This window comes from Schistocerca piceifrons, chromosome 1 (genome assembly GCF_021461385.2).
Source record: "Schistocerca piceifrons isolate TAMUIC-IGC-003096 chromosome 1, iqSchPice1.1, whole genome shotgun sequence".
Taxonomy (NCBI): domain Eukaryota; kingdom Metazoa; phylum Arthropoda; class Insecta; order Orthoptera; family Acrididae; genus Schistocerca; species Schistocerca piceifrons.
In genome coordinates, this window is record NC_060138.1 from 648,535,552 (window position 1) to 648,557,422 (window position 21,871).

The 21,871-nt window shown below is 38.9% G+C and overlaps 1 protein-coding gene across 1 annotated transcript in view; it reads left to right on the forward strand.

The window, feature by feature from the left end:
* Positions 1-21,871, forward strand: part of LOC124805223 (RNA helicase aquarius) — a 380,133-nt gene that overhangs the window by 348,243 nt on the left and 10,019 nt on the right. The window contains exons 23-26 of the mRNA XM_047265726.1: positions 5,571-5,742; positions 5,875-6,045; positions 8,073-8,270; positions 14,896-15,072. Coding sequence (XP_047121682.1) covers positions 5,571-5,742; positions 5,875-6,045; positions 8,073-8,270; positions 14,896-15,072 — 718 coding nt within the window. The remainder of the gene's footprint in view (positions 1-5,570; positions 5,743-5,874; positions 6,046-8,072; positions 8,271-14,895; positions 15,073-21,871) is intronic.

Genomic DNA, 21,871 nt, shown 5'->3' on the forward strand with positions numbered 1-21,871 from the left:
AAAGATGGTAGTAGGTGTGGTGTTCTGCCGCCCACTTAATGTACACAATATCCTACATCCATCATACACAACCCCTGCTCCCAACCCTTGCCACATGGCTCATATCCCTATAATAGACATAAATGGAAGACCTGTTCTACACCCTCCCACAACCACCTGCTCCAGTCCAGTCACAAGCATCACTTATCCCATCAAAGGCAGGGCTACCTGTGAAACAGACTGCACCTAGCTGCCCTCTGCTCTCTCCACCTCGTCCTTGTACATCGCAACCCAACCCTCCTATCCCTCCCTGTCCTTATTCCCACCAGCTGGTTGCCTTTCCCATCATGTGCCACTGCTTGCAGTCTGGCCTTAGCAGCCAGAGACAGGGATCATGTGTGTGGGAGTTGCATTTGCTTGTGTGTGTGTGTGTGTGTGTGTGTGTGTGTGTGTGTGTGTGTGTGTTTGTTTGTTTGTTTGTTTGTTTGTTTGGTTGGTGTCTATTTCTGACAAAGGCCTTGTTGGCCAAAACTCACTTTCTGACAGTCTTTTTTTTTGTGCCTATTTGCGACCTTTTTCATGTTATTGAAAAATTCACTTCATTAGCTAAATTTCATATGCAGCAGCATATTATATAATATGCATCAAATGCAAAATCATAAGGACTCCTATTTCTATTTTTCATTGCAAACTTTTTCAAATTTTGGACGGTGTTTTACTTGAATGCAAATACCACAGGTAGTATGACCATTAATGAAATGATTGGCATGTCATCATGAAGCTGATGTATAAGGCTACATATAACACAAAAATAAACTTTTTTAACCAAATAGTTTCTGTAAAATTATTTGGGGAAGATTGCAGGACATGCACCTTCAATTGTTATCGCCGACAGGCCTAAAGCTGGCAAACAATGGCAACCTTCCCTTCTGAACAAACAAATGATCTCTCCCAGTACTTTGGACAAAATTTTGTCACTGTGCATAGACCACAGTATCCTCCACAGACTCTACAGTTTGCCTTCATATAGTTGTGACTGAGAAAATTATTAATTATATCCCAGCGGTTCTTCAGCCTTAGTTTTTCCTGTGAAAATCTGCACATCTGTCCACTCAACAAGGACATCCTCGAATCTTTTACCTCCCATGCCAATGCAGCATTCATTACAATAACACTTGTGTCTTGCTTACAGTTCTCTCTCCCTCCCTCTCTCTCTCTCTCTCTCTCTCTCTCTTTCTCAAATTGTCATAAAATGAAGACACACACACACACACACACACACACACACACACACACACAAAATTTCAGAAGAAAAAGTCAAATTGTCAGACAATGAAGGCTTTCATGACTGGATGTTTCAGCTGCTGAGAATTCTTCCAGGTTGTATGGCCATGGTCCATGGAACTCTTTAATCCCTGACGTTTTGTCCAAGGATATGTTGGACACCTTCGGAGGTGCTTGTGCTGAGTCTTGCCTCCGAAGATGTCCAATGTAGCCTTGGACGAAATGTCAGGGATTGAAGAGTTCCATGGACCATGGCCATACAACCCGGAAGAATTCTCAGCCACTGAAATCAAATTGTGTTTGTATGTTGGGCCAAAATTGATTGTACTTGCCATATCACATACCTTTTCCTGAATGCCAGCTGTCTCTAGAAAAAAGCTATTCTGATTTAACAGCAAAATGGTAGCTGCAGAGTTTACAATTGGGGGTTACAAGGACCTCAAAAAAAAATTTTATTTTTTTATTTTTTATTTATTTTTATTTTTTTTTTTGGGGGGGGGGGGGCAGGGGGTGTTAGGATATCAAACAGGCTGACTTGGAGAACGAGAGGCACCACAGGACATCTTAATTTCCACTAGTAAGAGACATTCTTTGATGAATTTTGCACAGCATACAAACCATACTTACAGGTGCATGAAACTGTAGAATTTATTTAATTTATGAAAAAATGAATGAGCTGCTACATTTTAAACTTCATGTTTAGAAAAAACTCAAAGTTTATAGTTAATTATCTCAATGTTTTCCACAGTTTTTAATAGATTTCGAAAATTGTAGAGTTTCATATACCTGTAAGTATGGTCTGTATGCTGTGCAAAATTCATCACAGAATCTCTCTTGCCTATGATGAAAAGTGTAACAATAGCAACAAATGCAGCCAGTAGTAATTGTAAAAAGATGAAATTTCACATATAAAAAATAATTCTGGTATGTTTTTGGACTTCCACTGCTATGAGTGTGAATGCTGAATCCTTCCTGGTCATCCTGACAAAGTTTTATGAATTTATTTCTAAAAGTATAGACAGTGGAAATTAAAATGTCTTGTGGTGCCTCTCCTGCTTAAAGTTGGCCTGTTTGATGTCCTACACCTTCTTAATGAAGAGAAAGCATGTTTTCCTAATGGATGTCAGTGGACTCATACAGAAGAGGAGGAGATTGTGAGAAGAGATGTTTTTGTTTTATTGCATCCACTTAAAAACATTCAAACTGTGAATGAAAGTGTGAAGTAATCACTTGTGGAATGTTACAGTTCACCATCATTTTGGAGAAACTGACAGGATAATTGTACCTGAAGCTCCCATACTTCAAAAAAACATTCAGTTACAAATACCGAAAATATACTGGATGCACCTTTATTGTAGTGATGTTCCAATGTCAGAACTCAGCAGTTGCCACGATTAACTTGTTGACACACATCACTTCATAGGCACTATACAACTTCATTGCAACAGCGTTGCTAAATGACGGAACATTGTTTACACGCCTGACTACTACAATCGATGGGTGTAACAGTCGCTACAAAACGGACTGGCTAGAAAACTTCTGAATGTGAAATGAGACATTCCCAATCCTGTACACTTAATTAGACCTGTTTTGCCATCAGCCATTGGTTGTGTGTGTTTACTAATTTAACCAGTTTAACAGTATTTCTGTGTCTCTCTCCATCTAATGTAGATAAAATATGCTGCTTTTAAATTAAATAAAGGAAATCAATGACTTTCTGTTCTTTCTTGTACTCCTTCCTTTCCTTTGGTTCACACAATATCCCTTTGTCACATAACTGACATTTGGAAAAGCAGGAAACAAACTGACAATATAATCATGCTTAAAATGCTGTAGAGGGTTTCAATTACAATTAATAAAATATTCTGGGCTATTGTGCTGTGTTCGAAGGAATGTCACTTGAAAACCCGACATTTTAAAAACCATGGGAATTTTTCACTGAAATTTGTGTGTTTGTGTTGTCCCAAAATGCCTCAAAAATGCGATTTTTCAAGGGTCGTACCTCAGGTTCCATTGATCACAGAGCTAAGGGGTCAAGTGTTTTGGATAGTCCTTGTTCTAGCGACTGTTTATATACCTAATGGAAGAGCGGCATACTGTAGCTATCCAACACTACAAGGTCAAAATGTAAACATTACACACTTTCTCCAGTCCAGGCAAATTGAACAAACTGGTTGATTCATTTACATTAGGTGTGGCCTAGGGTGGGCCTTAGGCAGCTTATGAAAGCACCATTTTTTCATGGTGGTTCCTTAGAACCCCCTCCCCGAAAAACCGTGATTTTTGGTTACCAGAACATCGATTGTGGGGATGGCCACTTCTTTAATTCCTATTCATTAAAAATCATCAAAATCTTTCCATGTGTTATTAAGATGATGATCTTGGGCAACCTTGAAACCTTTATAGTATTATTACCTGTCACCGAGATCCAGAGATTCAAATTTACCATACTTATGCATGTAAAATATGCACAAAATTTACAATCTGAGGAGTAAATGTAGTCTTAACTGATGTAGTAAAGTCATGGCAAGGATTCTGGGGTCATCACGAAGGTTCTGAGTTCACCAAACTATGTTGTTACTCATCGTTAGAATTTTATGATGTACTGTCTCCGTATTATGGGCACTTCGTGCCTATATAGGTTGTGTCAACTTCAAATAATTCGATGGTACCACATGGTGGTCTAAGTGCCTTACAAAAATTATTTTGTCATACGAAATTCTTTGTACTTGCCAATCAAACAACAAATTTTTTTGTATATTGTAGGTGTAGCCTAAAAATTCCGTGAATTTTTGTGTAAAGCAGTGTAAAGTAAGCTTGTGTTGGATGGGGAACAATTTTGTATTAATCTTATATTACGCATACTTATTTGTTGTTTATATGTGTTGAAGTGTGTAAATAAACTGTCAAAACTTTACTGCCCTTCAGAACCTGTTTTTTATAAGCAGCTGACCCTTGTGTAACAAGGAAAAGAAGCAGACCAGCTGAAAAGTACTTCTGTCAGAGCACAAAAAGAAGAATATGCTCCTCTTAAAAATACTCTGATAGAAAAGTGGGGAACCATCTGCCTCAGTTCTTATTCAGCCTTCCTCATCAAAGATTTTTGTGTGCAACCATATTCGCCCTTTCTGTACTGAAAGAGATTAGCAGAGAGACAGTGACAGTGGAAGAGAGAAGAGACAATGGCAGTGGGAGAAAAAGAAAGAGGAAACAGTGATGGTGGGAGAGAGAACGTGACAGTGAAAGATTAGAGAGATGGATGAAGACAATAGCAGAGAGACCCAAAGAGAAAGGTGGTGATGATGGCCATGGTGGTCAGCGAGACACAGTCACAGTAAAAGAGAAAAAGCGATGGATGGAGATAGTAGCAGTGGGAGCAAAAGAGAGTGGAGACAGTGGAGGCAAAAAAGGGAGATGAATGGAGACCTTACACAGGCTTTGGGGTAGGGGGGATCTGTATGCCCCACAGCAGCGAAGTTTAATGGGAAAAAACTTGCCCACTTTCGCTCATCCCCTATACCCACGTGTTAAAGTTTCCTGATTTAGAGGTCAAAACACCAAGCAAACCATCCCCAAGGACATGTGTAGAAAAGAGAAATTGTAGTTGAAGAAAAATACAGCAGACTGCAAGTGGGAAAGAAAGAGATAGTGGCAATGGGAGAGAGAAAGAATGGGACAGACAGTGGCAGTGGGATGGGGCAGCAGTAAATTGACAGAGAAGGGGACAGTGGTAAGGAAGAGCAAGAGAAAGTGATGAAGACAGTGTCAGTGGGAGAGACGGGCAGGAGAAAGAGCCAGTCGTAGAAAAAGGATATGGTGGGGGAGGGGCAGAGAGGGGGGGGGGGGGGGCGGGGAAGGAGATGCTGAATGGTGAAGTCTTTAGTACAGAGTGTGACAGGGTAAAAGGATTTAGTACATTCTGTGTTAAAAGAGCTTGAATATGTTCACATGCCAAAATTTTTGGCGAGGGCAGCAGAATGAGGATTGAGGCAGCTGGTTCCCCAGTTTTCTATACGAGTGTTTTAAAGAGAGCGTATTCACCTTCTTTGTGCTCCTACAGGAGCACTTTTAAGCTGGCATACATAACGGTAGAATTCAATCAATTGCAAAATGTCAGAATTAGTAATCTTTAAATAGTTAGTTTCATAACTGTGAGGACAGGTCATCATACTGCCGCTAAGCTTAAGCATTGAAATTACTTTCATGGGGGTTTTGTAAATCTTCAGTTATTCTACTTTTGTTTTTCTAGACTCACTGATTTTCATTGAAATAAACCTTACTGTGTTAATGTTCATTTTCTTTGGCAGTATTTGTAACCTATATAACTGGCGGTATAAGAAGCTTGGCAATCTTGCACATGTGGAGACATGGCCAGAATACAGAGTGGCAAACCCTGGATTTTGGTTTGACTTCCAGCTTATTAATGTGGAAGACTTCAATGGCGTTGGTGAGACTGAACCGAGCCCATACTTTTACCAGGTATTAAAGTCATTAGTTTTCAGATGTGTAATCTTTTACACATTTTCTTTTCTTGTGTAATAAGTGATACTAGCTTTAAAGATAGTAGAAATTTCTGTGATTCTGTTAAGACACATTATTTCTTTTTCACAGAATCTTGCTGAAGCTGAGTACTGTGTAGCTGTCTTTATGTATATGAGACTTCTTGGTTATCCTGCACATAAGATTTCTATTCTGACAACCTACAATGGGCAGAAACATCTAATCAGAGATGTGGTCAATATACGATGTGCCACAAATCCACTTATCGGGCGGCCGCACAAGGTATAAATTCTAAAATTTTAACGTTTATTATTATTATCATATCAGACCATGTGAAAGTGTTATCTGTAAAATGAGTTGCTGGTTTGAAACCATCTATTCTGTCAGTTGTTATTACTCATAAAAATGCTGCAAAAGACAAGAGAACAATATAATTCAGCATTTTGTTTTTGTAAAATCGTTCATGAAAGTAGGGAATGTAAAAGCCCTTGCTACACCATAGAACCCCACTTAGCCATTGCTCTGAAGTGAAAATTTGGCACAGAAGATGTAATTGAAGTTGCTGAACATGAAAGCTTAGGATGATATGGAATCCAAATTAGATTTTGTATTATGTATAAGTGCAGCAGAACTTTATCTTTTATTAGGTGCTATTTGTCATAGGTTGCTGCAGTGAAAGGACACTGCAAATAGTAAGAGAAGAGTGTAATTCTAAACTGTTTTTGATTAAGATGACCAATATATGGGACTGCATACATTTATCAATGAAATGACTTGTTGTATAATTATAGTATACGCGTGATGAATTGCCAACACCTCTGCACAGAATACCAGAGTTTCGAAACCAGTAATTATGTGGAATTTTGCCCAGAGAGAAAGTTTGTGGATAGTGGCAGATCATTTTTTGTAAGCTAAAGCATGCCAGATAGGATCTCTAATATTCATGCCTGTCACAGACAGCTGGTTTCAGTGTAGCAGACATGTTCAGGTCATGGGTAATAGATCCTTTATATTGAATGTTACCCAGAATCTGATTTTGATTTCACAGATGTGCAAAGTAATGCTTGTTTGCCTTTATTTTGGTTATTGTTTTGTTTTTATTAATTTATTTTTAGTTTCATAAGCCTTATTCTTTCTGTGCTCCCCTTGATATTAGGCTCACACATGTTGACATATATGCAAGTAGTGCAGAACTTCTCTAAGAAGTTTACTATAGTAGTGTGTACACTCAGAAATGGATTGGTCTGTGAGGAACTACTCAGCAGAAAACTGAAGAGAAACTCATGACACAATTGTCTGTAGCATCTTCTGTGTATTTTGTCTGTTTGTGTTTTGGAGTATGAGTTCAACCTTTAGTGATAATTTTCATATTACCATGTATTTGGGGATAGCTAAATTGATACAGCAGTGTTCATGATGTGTGATACTGGTAGTAACAAAACATGCCTAATGTTATTTAATTATGTAATTGGATAGACAAAAAATCTACTCCCCAAGTGGTGGCAGAACACACACATAAAAGACTGTTGTGATTGGCAGGCTTTTGGAGGGTGAAGGAAAAGTGCTGTAGATGTCTACGAAAAGAGAGAGATTTTAGGAAAGTCACCCAGAACTACGGGTCCGGGGAGACTTACCATACTGGATGAGAAGGTACACCATTGCTGTCACTTGTCTGTGTATCAGTTTTCAAGATAGCATAAAAAAACAGAAATGATCTTCTCTTGCAGCACCTAGATAATGTTGCCAGTAGCAATGAGAGAACAGCCAAAGTGTATGGTAAGGAAAAATTATGACAAGAGAGACAGAAGCAATCTGGAAATGTTGGAAAATATTCTTTGTTTCTCTCTTCACAGAACATGTTGCTCATTCACCTTGGTTTGTGACCATGATGGCACTGTGTAGTGACATTGCAGTTTCATTTGCATATACATTTCTGTCTTATATATGAATGTAACATTTCTGGAGGTAAATGGATAGTTTTTGTACTTGGCAGAAATAGAATCGTTGTCAATTGCAGAAACACAAACTAACAATATCAACAACAAAATATGCCTGGTAGGATTATACATTAGTCGTGTATTGTCAGATGTAAGCACAGTCTGCAGGTATTGCTTGGCTAGGTATGGACCTTCAGAATAGTGTAGTGATGCACAACAGAGGTGTTCTAAGACAAAAATAATTTATTACTATTGTGGTATTTCAGCAGAAACTGTAAAATATAAGTTATACTCATCATTCAATCACTAGAAAGAGCATTTATTACTACACAAAATTGATATTCACACATTTTAACGCATTTATAATTTCAGGTGACTACAGTGGATAAATATCAGGGACAGCAAAATGATTACATCTTGTTATCCTTGGTGCGTACACGAGCTGTGGGACATCTACGTGATGTACGACGTCTTGTTGTTGCAATGTCACGAGCGAGACTTGGCTTGTATGTCTTTGCAAGAGCATCACTGTTCAAGAATTGTTTTGAGCTGACTCCAGCATTTAGTCAGGTAACTGTTGTCTTGTCACTGTTTTACATGGGTCAGCTGTCCAGTACCGAGTGTGCATACTGCTTAATATCAGTTGCTAGTTCACTTTGGATCACCAGTTCAAACGTAACCACCAGCACTTATTTGTTTTTTTATTTGTCATTTCTGAATGGTTCCTGAAATTTTTTAAGTTAGTATATTTTGGAATATATGATGCTTGCATAAATAACATCCCTCTCCATCCAGGAGTTCATATTTATCATTTCTGGATGCTTCCTGAAATTTCTTAAGTTTGCATATTCTGGAAAATTTGATTTTTGTGTAAATAACAGCCCTCTTCATCCAGGACTTCAGTACTGTTCCATCCTGGCTGTATGTTGCTGTTGGTGATGAATGTACTTTCAAGTGTAAATGTCGTACTTCATTGACAACGCTGTTTCTGAATTTGGACTTGATTCTGGTTAATATGTCACTATGTGAACAACTCAAAAGACGTAAATATCATGAAATTACATGCAATCACAAAATCCTGCAACTGAATGGACAAATGTATGTTTTCAGGCCTGGTAATTTCCTTCCTATTGAATGAAGTGTAGGAAAGTTCTAAATTGAAGGGCTTGGTAAAAGAAAGTGCTAAGCCACATATAAGTATTTTAAGTTACTGCATGTTATATAGTGAACTAAATTCAATGGCAATAACATAAATACAATAAGACCAAACAGTTTATATAGTAGACAGAATTATCTAGCAAAACATATGGAACTAGTTATTTCCAGCATGCGGTGTATTTGAAAATACAGTAGATAACTTGAGCCGGCTAATCCTTACTAAACTGAGGGTTAGCACTTTCTTCTGCTGACCGCTCCAGTTATGAATGAACAACTTGATTCCTAATATTCAATCAGTTTCATTTCCTGCTTACATGAATCTGAGTCAGATTAGCACTTTGGAGACCAAGCCTGAAAGTAGCTCTGGCCACAACTTTTGTGTTAAAAACATCGCAACCAAGTGTAGGTTGGGCTGCAATTTTCTTGCTGTATAAGCAACCTGTTGCTCAAAAACCAGACTCATTTCATATGAAAACAAGGTACTAGCATCTCACAACCTGTCCCTTGACTGGTGTTCCCTTCTATTGCCAATTTATGGAATTATTTAGAAAGAAACTAGCGAATGTAATAGCAGTTGTCGTGAATGTGTGAGCAAGTATTATTGCATTGACGTAATTTCATGTGTGTTCTTGTTCGATTTCATAGTTCACTGTAATTCTGCTACAAATATGCCATGTTTGTTGCATGAGTAAGAAGTTATGGAAGCTGAAGAGAAAGAAAATGCTCACTAACTCACCTGGCACTTTTTTCTCCAGAGGATAATTATGCTTTCTGTGGTTATTTAAAATTTGTAGCATATCAAAGGTCTAAAGTAAATATGAAGAATAACCCTTGAAGCTTTGTCTTTTTTTAGTATTACTTTTGAAGATACATCAATCACGTATGTGCCAGTAACGCTTTAAATAACATCACAAATGGCTGATTTCCTTGGCCCAGTATTGTTTTAAGTGACTGGTCTCCAAAGTATTAAAGGCTGTGTGCAATTTATAGAACTATTTTCTAGTTGCTATAACAATTTCCTATCTCAATAGCCACTAGATTTACAAAACTGATGCTAATTCCCAGTCCCTAATTTACTTAAAACATGTTTTGAGGTGCAAGGCCAAAGGCTGTGAGAATTAACGTAGTATAGAAATAGCCTGTAATTTATGTAAGTCTGCAGGCTTTCGTGACCATTGTGACTGAAGGTAAAATCTTCTGGCATACTTGAAAAAAGAGACAGCATTGGTCGTATATTTTTTACTATTGCAAAATCGATTTTCTGTCACTGAGTGACCATCTTCAGTGCTATATTGTATAACTTAAATTGGGATGCACTGTCGTCACTAAGCTTGCGGCAATCACATAGACTCTATGTGACTCTATGTGATTGCCGTAAGCTTAGTGACAACAGTGCATCCCAATTTAAGTTATACAATATAGCACTGAAGATGGTCACTCAGTGACAGAAAATCGATTTTGCAATAGTAAAAAATATACGACCAATGCTGTCTCTTTTTTCAAGTATACCTGTTATCTGGTCGTAGTGCACAAGACAACATGGAGTCGCCAAAATCTCCTGGGTTGTTAGGCCGAGTCATATTTCCTCTAAAATAATCGACATTTTGACCCCTCTGCTGGGATCTTCTTCAGGATCTTCTGGTGTCCAATACTGCTAGAACACTGTCGGAGACCAGTGTCATGTTCTCTTATTAATGGGAGTTTTCCTGCATTTGTGCTGGAGAAGTAGGGGTATTGGTTAAAATTCTTGTGTCTACCATTGATGGGCCATCGTCATAGGCTAATATTCACACACTGTTGCAGAAGACAGGGCGTTGTTGGCTAAACTCTGTGCATATTATTGGTGGCTCATCGTCATCGGATAGAAAGGCGCTATTCCACACTTATTCTGGAGAAGGGTTATTGGTTGAAATTCCTCCTACTGCTATTGGTTGGCAGTCATCATTGGCTAGATGCGAAGTAGGCAGAGCAAGAGAGGAGAATGCTACCATTGTTTTGGATGCTGTGAAGGTGGAACAACTACGAGCTTATCCTGTGTATCGCAAGTTAAAAAGTGATCTGACAAACAGAATCATTCTGAAAGTGAAAAAACGTGATATCAGACTCCAGATTGGACGGGTCTATTACAATGAATCTAACAGCTCGATTATGTGTCTCATCCAGAATGTGCGGATTACCCAAGATACATAAAGAATTGATTCCTTTGAGGCCTATCATCAGTGGGATTAACTTGCCAACTCAGTTGTTTTGAGCACGTCATGTATGTGGTAAACAGAGACACCTAGTTGGTATTATATACACAGCGAAGATATCTGCATGTGACATTCTTGTTAGTTTCTAAGTAACATTGTTATTTACTAATATCCCAATGTCAGATACAATGGAGACCATAAGGAAGAAAGTTGCTCCAGATGTTTGTGACTTAATTGAATTATGTCTTTGTTCGAGCTATTTTAAATACAATGGTGAATTCTATGAACAAGCTGACAGCCTTGCTATGGGCTCAGCCATATCGTCAGTTGAGCTGACATTTTTATGGAACATTTTGGGCAACATGCATTAAGTAGTGCTCCTTTGAAGCCTTCTTGTTGGCTCCGTTATGTGGACAATACACGTGTTATATGGCCACACAGCGAAGAACTTATTACATTCCATAAATTTTTGAATGAAATTTACCTTGGAGGTTGAGTGAGGCAGTCTCCCATTCCTAGATGTGGTGGTATACAGAAGATATGGTAAAACTCTAGGTTGCAGAGTGTATAGAAATCCATCTAACACAAATAGGTATTTAAATACCACTTCGCACCACCACCCAACCCAGAAGCAAGCAGTGCTCAACACTCTGTCTTAATGTGCCTTCCATGTCAGCAATGACGACAACTTGGAATCAGAGTTGAATTTTTTTAAGGAGGACATTGAAGGCAAATGGCTATAATAGTCGTTCAATTGACAGGGCTTATTAATCACACTAATAAGAATGATGAGGAACCACCTTCTCACTCCATTACATTACCGTTCATTTCTGGGGTCACTGAATGCATAAGCAGAATTCTAAAGAAAAACAGTATCCAGACATCTTTCTGTAGCCAAAACAAAATAAAAGATTTTTTTCCACCAAAAACGGATGCATCTGATTGCCTCCACAATGTATGAGTCTATCAAGTGACATGTGGCTGTGGCAAAGCACATATAGGCAAAATGGGAAGAACTGTTAAAGAATGCATTAAGAAACATGAACAGCACACGTGGCTAAAACAAAATGTAAAATCGACAGCAGCGGAACATAATGAGAACTGTGGCTCTGACATTGATTGTAATAACGTACATGTGCTGGCTTAGGAAATAAACACTTGTAGAAGAAAGGTCCGAGAAATGGTTGAAATTTCCAAGAATTCATGTAATTTCAATAGAGAGGATGGCTACAGGCTTCCGGCATCATGGCTCTCTGCCATCAAGGAAGTGAATATGCATCCACAATGTGCGAGCAACATAAAAAATGTGTTGCAAGTCACCTCCGTGGACAATAATGTTTTGAGTAAACATTCCCCCTCTCTTGCTCTGTCCGTTTCGCATCTAGCCAATGATGACTGCCAACCAATAGCAGTAGGAGGAATTTCAACCAATAACCATTCTCCAGCATAAGTGTGGAATAGCGCCTTTCTATCCGATTATGATGGACCGCCAATAGTATGCAAAAGCCAATAACACGCCTTCTTCTGCAGCAGTGTGGAAGTATTAGCCTATGACGATGGCCCACCAATGGTATCTACAAGAATTTAAACCAATACTCCCACTTCTCCATCACAAATGCAGGAAAACTCCCCTTTATAAGAGAACACAACACTGGTATCTGACAGTGTTCTAGCAGTTTGGATACCAGAATATCCAGAATAAAATCCCAGCAGAAAGGTCGAAACATCAATTATTTTAGGGAAAATATGACGCGGCCTAACAACCCAGAAGATTTTACCTTCAGCCTGAAATTTGTTGTTTAATGAATTAAATACATTGTCACTGTGTGTTTAAATAATACTGGAACTCTTAGAAGTCAAATAGTCCACAAATCACATATTAACATGTTGACAGCCATGAGGCCATTGGCAGACAGAGCAGAGCCTCACACCTGACACTGTGGGCCCACAGGCGGCCAGACAGTCCACTCTATTTAGTACAGTGTACAGTGCAGCACTATGAATTAATTTGTATTTTTTGATTAAGTTTACGCTGGTGTACGTGAAATCAGGTACTGTATCTTGATCAACATATTGACTTTTGTTTTTTTGCAACTTCACCTTCAGCAGAGTTTTTATTACTAATTCTTAAGAAATTTCATCATCGCTCTGTGTCCATTATTAAAATTGACTGCTAATTCATATTTCGGTAAGAACAGTGAGATTTACTTTGTCACATAATACTGGCATGAATGGTTTTCAATCAAATGGATCTTGTAGCATCTATCATTGGGATTGTGTGACATTGTAAACTTAAAAAACCATAAGTTTCAGTGATGAACAACAACCTGATGGTGTCAGAAGAATAAAATTTTAATACTGATTACCCAGCATTATAGGAGTTTTTTGATAAAGAATGCATTTGTGGACACAACTGACAATGACAAAGTGACAATGGCAGTGGACTGCAAGAAATCTACAGCAAAAGATTTAAGAAGCCAGAACTGCTACCGAGGCTAAACTGGTAATACCTCAACAATGTGAGACCACATTTAGAGGGCACATTCATCCACAGTATATGTGTCATGTCAGCAAGCTTAATGTGACTGTGATTGTATTACAAAAATACCATCGAAAGATGTACTGTACTAAGCAGAGTGGAGCCTGAGGCACCTGACAGGCCCACTGCATCAAGTGTGAGGCTCTGCTGTGTTTGCCAGTGTCCCTGTGACAGTCAGGTTTTAACAGAGCAGTCCTCTTCCATCCTGTGTAGCTATTGCTATGCTCTGTGTGTTGCATGTATCATGTTTAATGGTTTGCAAATATCTGAGTACTAATTACAGGTTCTGAGAGCATCAAGCGATTCTGCTCTGTCATCTACTAAATGCTACCCCACCGCACAACTCATACTCAGTCACTTATTTATAAGCAGCCTGAAAACCAGCAATCAAACTATAAGCTTACCACCATTGTCTTCGGTGTAGCTGCCACTGAATTCCAAAATCCACAACTCTCCTTTAGAGCAACAATAAAACCACAAGTCACCTTCATTCAATAAACTGCCTGAATCAAAATCATATCTCTGGTTCCATTTGATCCTCAGAATGGTTCCATTTGATCCTCAGACAAATGTAGACCTTTCAGCGGGAATACACCTGTTTAAAGTCCAGGTAAGCTGAAATCATATGATCCTGATGAAGCACCACCATGTAAAGGACGTGATATGTTTGCTATCTGTTTCTATTTTCACTACAAATATTTAACGGGTAAAGTTTGTCTAATACAGACTCTTACTTTTACAATAAAACTTCCCCATTTGTGCTTCCAGATCCAGAATGGAAAATCTGTACAGAATACTACTAGCATTTGAAGCTATTAAGCTATAACTGCACTTTCAGATTATATTGTAATTGTTTGAAGAACACTCCATGATGCTGAGGTGCATTCATTTGCCTTCAGATAATCTTACCGCAATTTTACTGAATACATCTTCCATACCACCAAATGATAGGTGTGCAGCTTGGTTTCAACTATGAGTATTGGCAGTGGTTAGTATGACAGGAACCTCGATGGCACCCCAACACTCTCCTGGAATACTTACCAGGATATTTCACTGTTATTGTTTGTGTGAAGAGGGGTGCTAGACACTGCTAATTAAGTGTGACTAATCCAGTTGTTCATAGGTCTGTATAAAATGAAAAATCTAATAGCCAACTTGTGCTTAAGTAAAGGTTATGCAGTACATTGATTCAAAGTTTGTGTTGAAAATGCAAAAAGATATCTACTGTCATTTACATGATTCACAATGAAAAATATGATAGACTAACTGAAGCTTTTATCTTGAATATTCATCTTCTGTGTTACAGCTTATGCAGAGGCCGTTGAAGCTGTACTTGGCTCCACATGAGACCTATCCAACTCAGCGTTCAAATGATCAACCACCTTCAGGAAGTCCTGTTGAGATGGCAGACATGGCACAGATGGCCACATTTGTATATGATTTTTACATACAGAAAGTTCACGCCTTGAAGTCTGCTTTTTATGTGAGTGTTTCAGCATTCCTTGTGTATTCAGCAAATGTTTTAAAATATATAGCCGAAAATGTTTGTTTTTGAATAATAAATCATGGGAGAAGCCCATTAATTGGTGTTAGGTATACTGTAAAAGTAAATGATTTTGATATGTTTTTAGAAAATATTTTAATAAGTGAGCATGATGGTAATTTATACTACTTGAGAATACTAGAAGTGTGCATAAATATTGTCACTAACCCCCCCCCCCTTTTTTTTCCCTCTGCAACACTTAAGAAAATTGTCATTATTGCCATTATTATTTTGTATGTAGTAGAACCTATTGGAAATGGAAGTGAAATCACACATGTAGTGGTAGCTTTCTCAATTTGTCTTTCAATGCATTATGAAGCCTCTGTCCAGACCAGAAGCAACAAGATTGAATAATTTGTCTTTTTAATGTAACAGGAGAACATGCTTCCATTATAGCATAAATTGTCAGTTATCAGCTGCTGCAAAACTGATTGGCCAGAAAATTGTGTTTCATTATAAAAGTAAAAAAAAAAAAAAAAAAAAAAAAAAAAAAAAAAGTAAATGTCTTTCTGTGATTCACAGAAAGTGCATGTTTAACAGACACAGAAACAAGAATAGTTTGGAGTTTAAAACCTGTGAACTTTCCAGAAAGTTCCTACTTAGATGATATAGATCCAGTCAGTATTTTTATTCCTGTTGCCAGTGCCAAAGACTGTTGGTGATAGCTCAAGAAATTTATTTTACGTTTTTCAGTATGTAAACCAGTATGACAATATTCAGTCTGGAGTCATGCAATATTCGTGGAGCAATGAAATTTTGAAACCACATTCTGTACACTAATCTCATTTAATGTCATTAGAAATATTACCGCCATTAGCAATTATAGCAAATATATCTTTAAATGAAAGTATGATGTCGATTTCAGGCAGTATTCACTACAGTGATCAGATTATACTATGAAAGTCATGTGGTGGTGGTTTCCACAATAATACTGACAAATTTGTTCTACTAAGCAACACTATGAGAAGCTTTATATTATACTTTGCATAGTAATAGTTTCAATGTTGGTATGTTGGCGCAGTCATATGAAGAAATAAGATGCATGTTTAGTGCTTAGTGTTCAGATTTAAATTCAAAGATCTTTAGTGTCAATTCCAGCAGGGTTTAAAATGGCTAGAATGTAATGCTGACCTTTGTTGAGGCTTTCATTGTAAGTATAGTATGCACGATAAACATTTCATGTTTTACAAGGGTTGCCCAGAAAGTAAAGTACTGCATTTTTTTCCTTCCACAATTCTTTATTGAACATAATTAGATTTACACACACGAAAGAATGGTGTTTTATTTACACACCCTATTTTTTCACATAATCTCCATCCCATTCTATGGCCTTCCTCCAGCACTAAACAAGGGTATACGTGCCCTGTCAGTCCCAGTCCTTGCCCTGGTGGCGGAACCAGCACTTCACTGTGTGAATCACCACCTCACCATCCTCCATGAATGGCATCCTTTAATGGCTAGTGACAACATCAGCTCACTACAACACGTCAGGTGTGACAGCCGTGGATGGTCTCCCTGACCACTGCGAATCGTGGAGCTCCATTGATCCACCTTCTGACAACCTCACCCTCCATGCACAGTGACTACCTGTACTTCTGTCAAGAGCAGGTGCTCTATATACATTGCACAAACATTTGTGATTATTCCACACAGTTTCTTTCTCTACAGTGAGAAATTCAATGATGGCACATTGCCTCTTAACATACATGACTTACAGACACCATTTTGAAACTGTCCTGCAGTTACACTATATGTCAGAAATGCTGGAAACTTTGCGTGCTCACTCAGGAGACTTCAAATAACACATACATAATGTTTCGGATTCGTAGTACTGTTTTCGGCAGAGTGATGCATTACTTTCTGAGCAACCCTCATAGGTTCAGTACAAAGGTGGACTGCCACTGAAAGTTTATTGAGTCCTGGCAGACACAGCATATTATATAAATTGATCAAATACAATAAAGTTCAATGAAACACAGTTCTTGTAGTTGCAATTGTATGTTGTTGTTGTTGTTGTTGTTGTTGTTGTTGTCTACAGTCCAGAGACTGGGTTGATGCTGCTCTCCATGATACTCAATCCTGTGCAAGCTTCTTCTTCTCCAAGAACCTACTGCAACCTACATCCTTCTGAATCTGCTTAGTGTATTCATCTCTTAGTCTCCCTCTACGATTTTTACCCTCCTCGCTGTCCTCCAGTACTAAATTGGTGATCCCTTGATGCCTCAGAACATTTCCTATCAACTGATCCCTTCTTCTAGTCAAGTTGTGCCACAAATTTCTCTTCTCCCCAATTCTGTGCAGTACCTTCTCGTTAGTTACATGATCTACCCATCTAATCTCCAGCATTCTTCTGTAACATCACATTTCAAAAGCTTCTATTGTCTTCTTGTCTAAACTATTTATCATCCACGTTTCACTTCCATACAGGGTTGCACTCTATACAAATACTTTCAGAAAGGACTTCCTGACATTTAAATCTACACTCGATGTTAACAAATTTCTCTTCTTCAGAAACGCTTTCCTTGCCATTGACAGTCTACATTTTATACCCTCTCTACTTCGACCATCATCTGTTATTTTGCTCCCCAAATAGCAAAGTAATAGATTACTTTATTACTTTGCTAATCTAATCCTCACAGCATCATCTGATTTAATTCGACTACATTCCATTATCCTCGTTTTGTTTTTGTTGATGTTCATCTTATATCCTCCTTTCAAGACACTGTCCATTCCATTCAACTGCTCTTCCAGGTCCTTTGCTGTCTCTGACAGAATTACAATGTCATTGGCAAACCCCAAAGTTTTTATTTCTTCTCCATGGATTATAATTCCTACTCCAAATTTTTCTTTTGTTTCCTTTACTGCTTGCTCAATATACAGATTGAATAACATTTGAGATAGGCTACAACCTTGTCTCACTCCCTTCCCAACCACTGTTTCCCTTCTATGACCCTCAACTCTTATAACCGCCATCTGGTACCTGTACAAATTGTAAATAGTCTTTTTCTCCCTGTATTTCACCCCTGTCACCTTCAGAATTTGAAAGAGATTACTCCAGTCAACATTGTCAAAAGCTTTCTCTAAGTCTACAAATGCTAGAAAAATAGGTACGCTTTTCCTTAATCTATCTTCCAAAATAAGTTGTAGGGTCAGTATTGCCTCACATGTTCCAACATTTCTACGGAATTCAAACTGATCTTCCCCAAGGTTGGCTTCTACCTGGTTTTCCATTCGTCTGTAAAGAATTTTTGTTAGTATTTTGCTTCCATGACTTATTAAACTAATAGTCCGGCAGTTTTCACACCTGTCAACACCTGCTTTCTTTGGGCTGGGAATTATTATATTCTTCTTGAAGTCTGGAGGTATTTCACCTGTCTCATACATCTTGCTCACCAGATGGAAAAATTTTGTCATGGCTGGCTCTCCCAAGGCTATCAGTAGCTCTAATGGAATATTGTCTACTCCCGGGGCCTTGTTGCGACTTAGGTCTTTCAGTGCTTTGTCTGACTCTTCACACAATATCATATCTCCCATTTCATCTTCATCTATGTCCTCTTCCATTTCCATAATACTGCTCTCAAGTATTGTATAAACCCTCTATATACTCCTTCCACCTTTCTGCTTTCCCTATTTTGCTTAGAACTGGTTTTCCATCTGAGCTCTTGATATTCATAGAAGAGGTTCTCTTTTCTCCAATGGTCTCTTTAATTTTCCTGTAGTCAGTATCTATCTTACCCCTAGTGATATGTGCCTCTACATCCTTACATTTGTCCTCTAGCCATCCCTGCCTAGCCATTTTGCACTTCCTGTCGATCTCATTTTTGAGACGATTGTCCTCCTTTTTCATTTACTGCATTTTTATATTTTCTCCTTTCATCAATGGAATCCGATATCTCTTCTGTTACCCACGGATTTCTACTAGCTCTCATCTTTTTACCTACGTGATCCTTTGTGGCCTTCACTATTTCATCTTTCAGAGCTACCCATTCTTCTTCTACTGTATTTCTTTCCACTGAATTTGTCAATTGTTCCCTAATGCTCTCTCTGAAACTCTCTACAACCTCTGGTTCTTTAAGTTTATCCAGATCCCATCTCCTTAAATTCCCACCTTTCTGCAGTTTCTTCAGTTTTATTGTACAGTTCATAACTGCCCCTGGAAACGTCTTGCGGGTTAAGACCTGGTTCCTAAATCTCTGTCTTACCATTATATAATCTATCTGAAACCTTCCAGTGTCTCCAGGCCTCTTCCACGTATATAATCTTCTTTCATGATTCTTAAACCGAGTGTTAGCTATGAGTAAGTTATGCTCTGCACAAAATTCTACCAGGCGGCTTCCTCTTTCATTGCGTAGCCCCATTCCATATTCACCCACTACTTTTCCTTCTCTTCCTTTTCCTACTATCGAATTCCAGTCCCCCATGACAATTAAATTTTTGTCTCCCTTTACTATCTGAATAATTTCTTTTATCTCATCGTACATTTCTTCAATCTCTTCGTCATCTGCGGAGCTAGTTGGCATATAAAGTTGTACTATTGTTGTAGGTGTGGGCTTCGTGTCTATCTTGGCTACGATAATGTGTTCACTATGCTGTTCATAGTAGCTTACCTGCACTCCTATTTTTTTATTCATTGTTAAAGCTACTCCTGCATTACCCCTATTTGATTTTGTGTTTATAACCCTGTATTCACCTGACCAAACGTCTTGTTCCTCCTGCCACTGAACTTCACTAATTCCCACTATATCTAATTTTAACCGATCCATTTCCCTTTTTAAATTTTCTAACCTACCTGCCCAATTAAGGGATCTGACATTCCACGCTCCGATCCGTTGAACGCCAGTTTTCTTTCTCCTGATAACGACGTCCTCCTGAGTACTCCCTTCCTGGAGATCCAAATGGGGGCTATTTTACCTCCGGAATATTTTACCCAAGAGGACGCCATCACCATTGAACCATACAGTAAAGCTGCATGCCCTCGGGAAAAATTACAGCTGTAGTTTCCCTTGCTTTCAGCTGTTCGCCGTACCATCAGAGCAAGGCCGTATCGGTTAATGTTACAAGGCCAGATCAGTCAATCATCCAGACTGTTGCCCCTGCAACTACTGAAGAGGCTGATGCCCCTCTTCAGGAACCATATGTTTGCCTGGCCTCACAACAGATACCCCTCCATTGTGGTTGCACTTGCAGTACGGCTATCTGTATGATTGAGACACGCAAGCCTTCCCACCAGTGGCAAGGTCCATGGTTCAGAGGGGGTGGGGGGGGGGGGGGGGGCAGTTGTATATGTTCTACAAATTAGTTGTATGAAACTGAGGGTCACAGTTCAGAAGAACATTCTACCCACAATCCTTCCCACCCCTGTCGCTTGCCCGCTTGCCAAAGTGGTATTCTGGCACCATTCACTCTAAGAAATTGCTGGCCCATCTTTATGCCACACCTATTCTCAACCCCTTGTCACATGGTCCATAGGCCTGTGGAAGACCCAGGGTGCAAGATCTGCCCTTTGTAACTATCCTGCACATTTTATTTCAGTCATGTCACAGACAAGTCCTATCCTGTCCAGAGGTAGGATACCTGTAAAAGCAGTACTGTCAGATACCATCTCTGGTGTAACTTTTGCACACACTTTTATGTGGGCATGACCACCACCAAGCGATCCATTCAGGTGAATGTCCATCACCAAACAGTAGCAGAGCTGACCACTCATTAGTAGAACACACTGCTGAGCACAACATTGGTAAGTGATTCACAACCCTTGCCTTTTGTATCCTTCCTACCAACACTAACTTTTCTGAAGTATGTAGATGGGAAATGTCCATTCAACACTTGTTTTGAGCCCTCAGTTTATGCTAGCTTTGTCCCACACCCACCTTCACCCTTGCCCCAAGCACCCCACTTCACTTCATTCTGCACTTAAACCATCTTGTCCACAGTATCCCTCCTCTTTTGTTCCATCTTCCCCTCTCAGTTCACTGCTCCAAGTCACTGAATACCACACACAATTCTCTCAGCCTGTGTCAGAATAAGTTCACAGATGCAACATTCCTACCCTGTGCACTTGCCGCCACTATGTCCCAGCTGTCAGCCACTGTTCCTTCCACTCTTTTCTCATACACTTCTGCTGATACAGCCCCTCAATCAATTTGAGTTTTAGTCTGGTGTAATCTAGATCTATATCTATACTCTGCAAACGACAGTGAGCTATGTGGCAGTAGGTATGTCCCATTGTACCAGTTATTAGGGGTTCTTCTTGTTCCATTCATGTGTGGAGCACAGGTTGAATGATTGTTTGAATGCCTATGTACATACAGTAATTATCGTATCCTCACTATCTCTGTGTGCGATATGTAAAGGATGTAGTATATCCCTAGAGTAATCATATAAAGCTGGTTCTTGAAACTTCATTAATGCACTTCCTCGTGATAGTTTACGTCTATCTGCAAGAGCCTGCCAGTTCAGTTCCTTCAGTATTTCTTGACACTCTCCCACAGAGTAAACAAATCTGTGACCATTCGTGCTGCCCTTTTCTATATGCATACAATATCCCCTGTTAGTCCTATCTGGTACAGGTCCCACATACTTGAGTGATATTTTAGAACTCCCTAGTATTCTACTAATAAAGTGAAGTCTGTCACCTGCTTTATACACAACTGAACCTAGTGATTATTTCATTTCATATCCCTACAAAGTGTTATGCCTAGGTATTTTTGTGAGTTTATTGATTCCAACAGTGACTCAC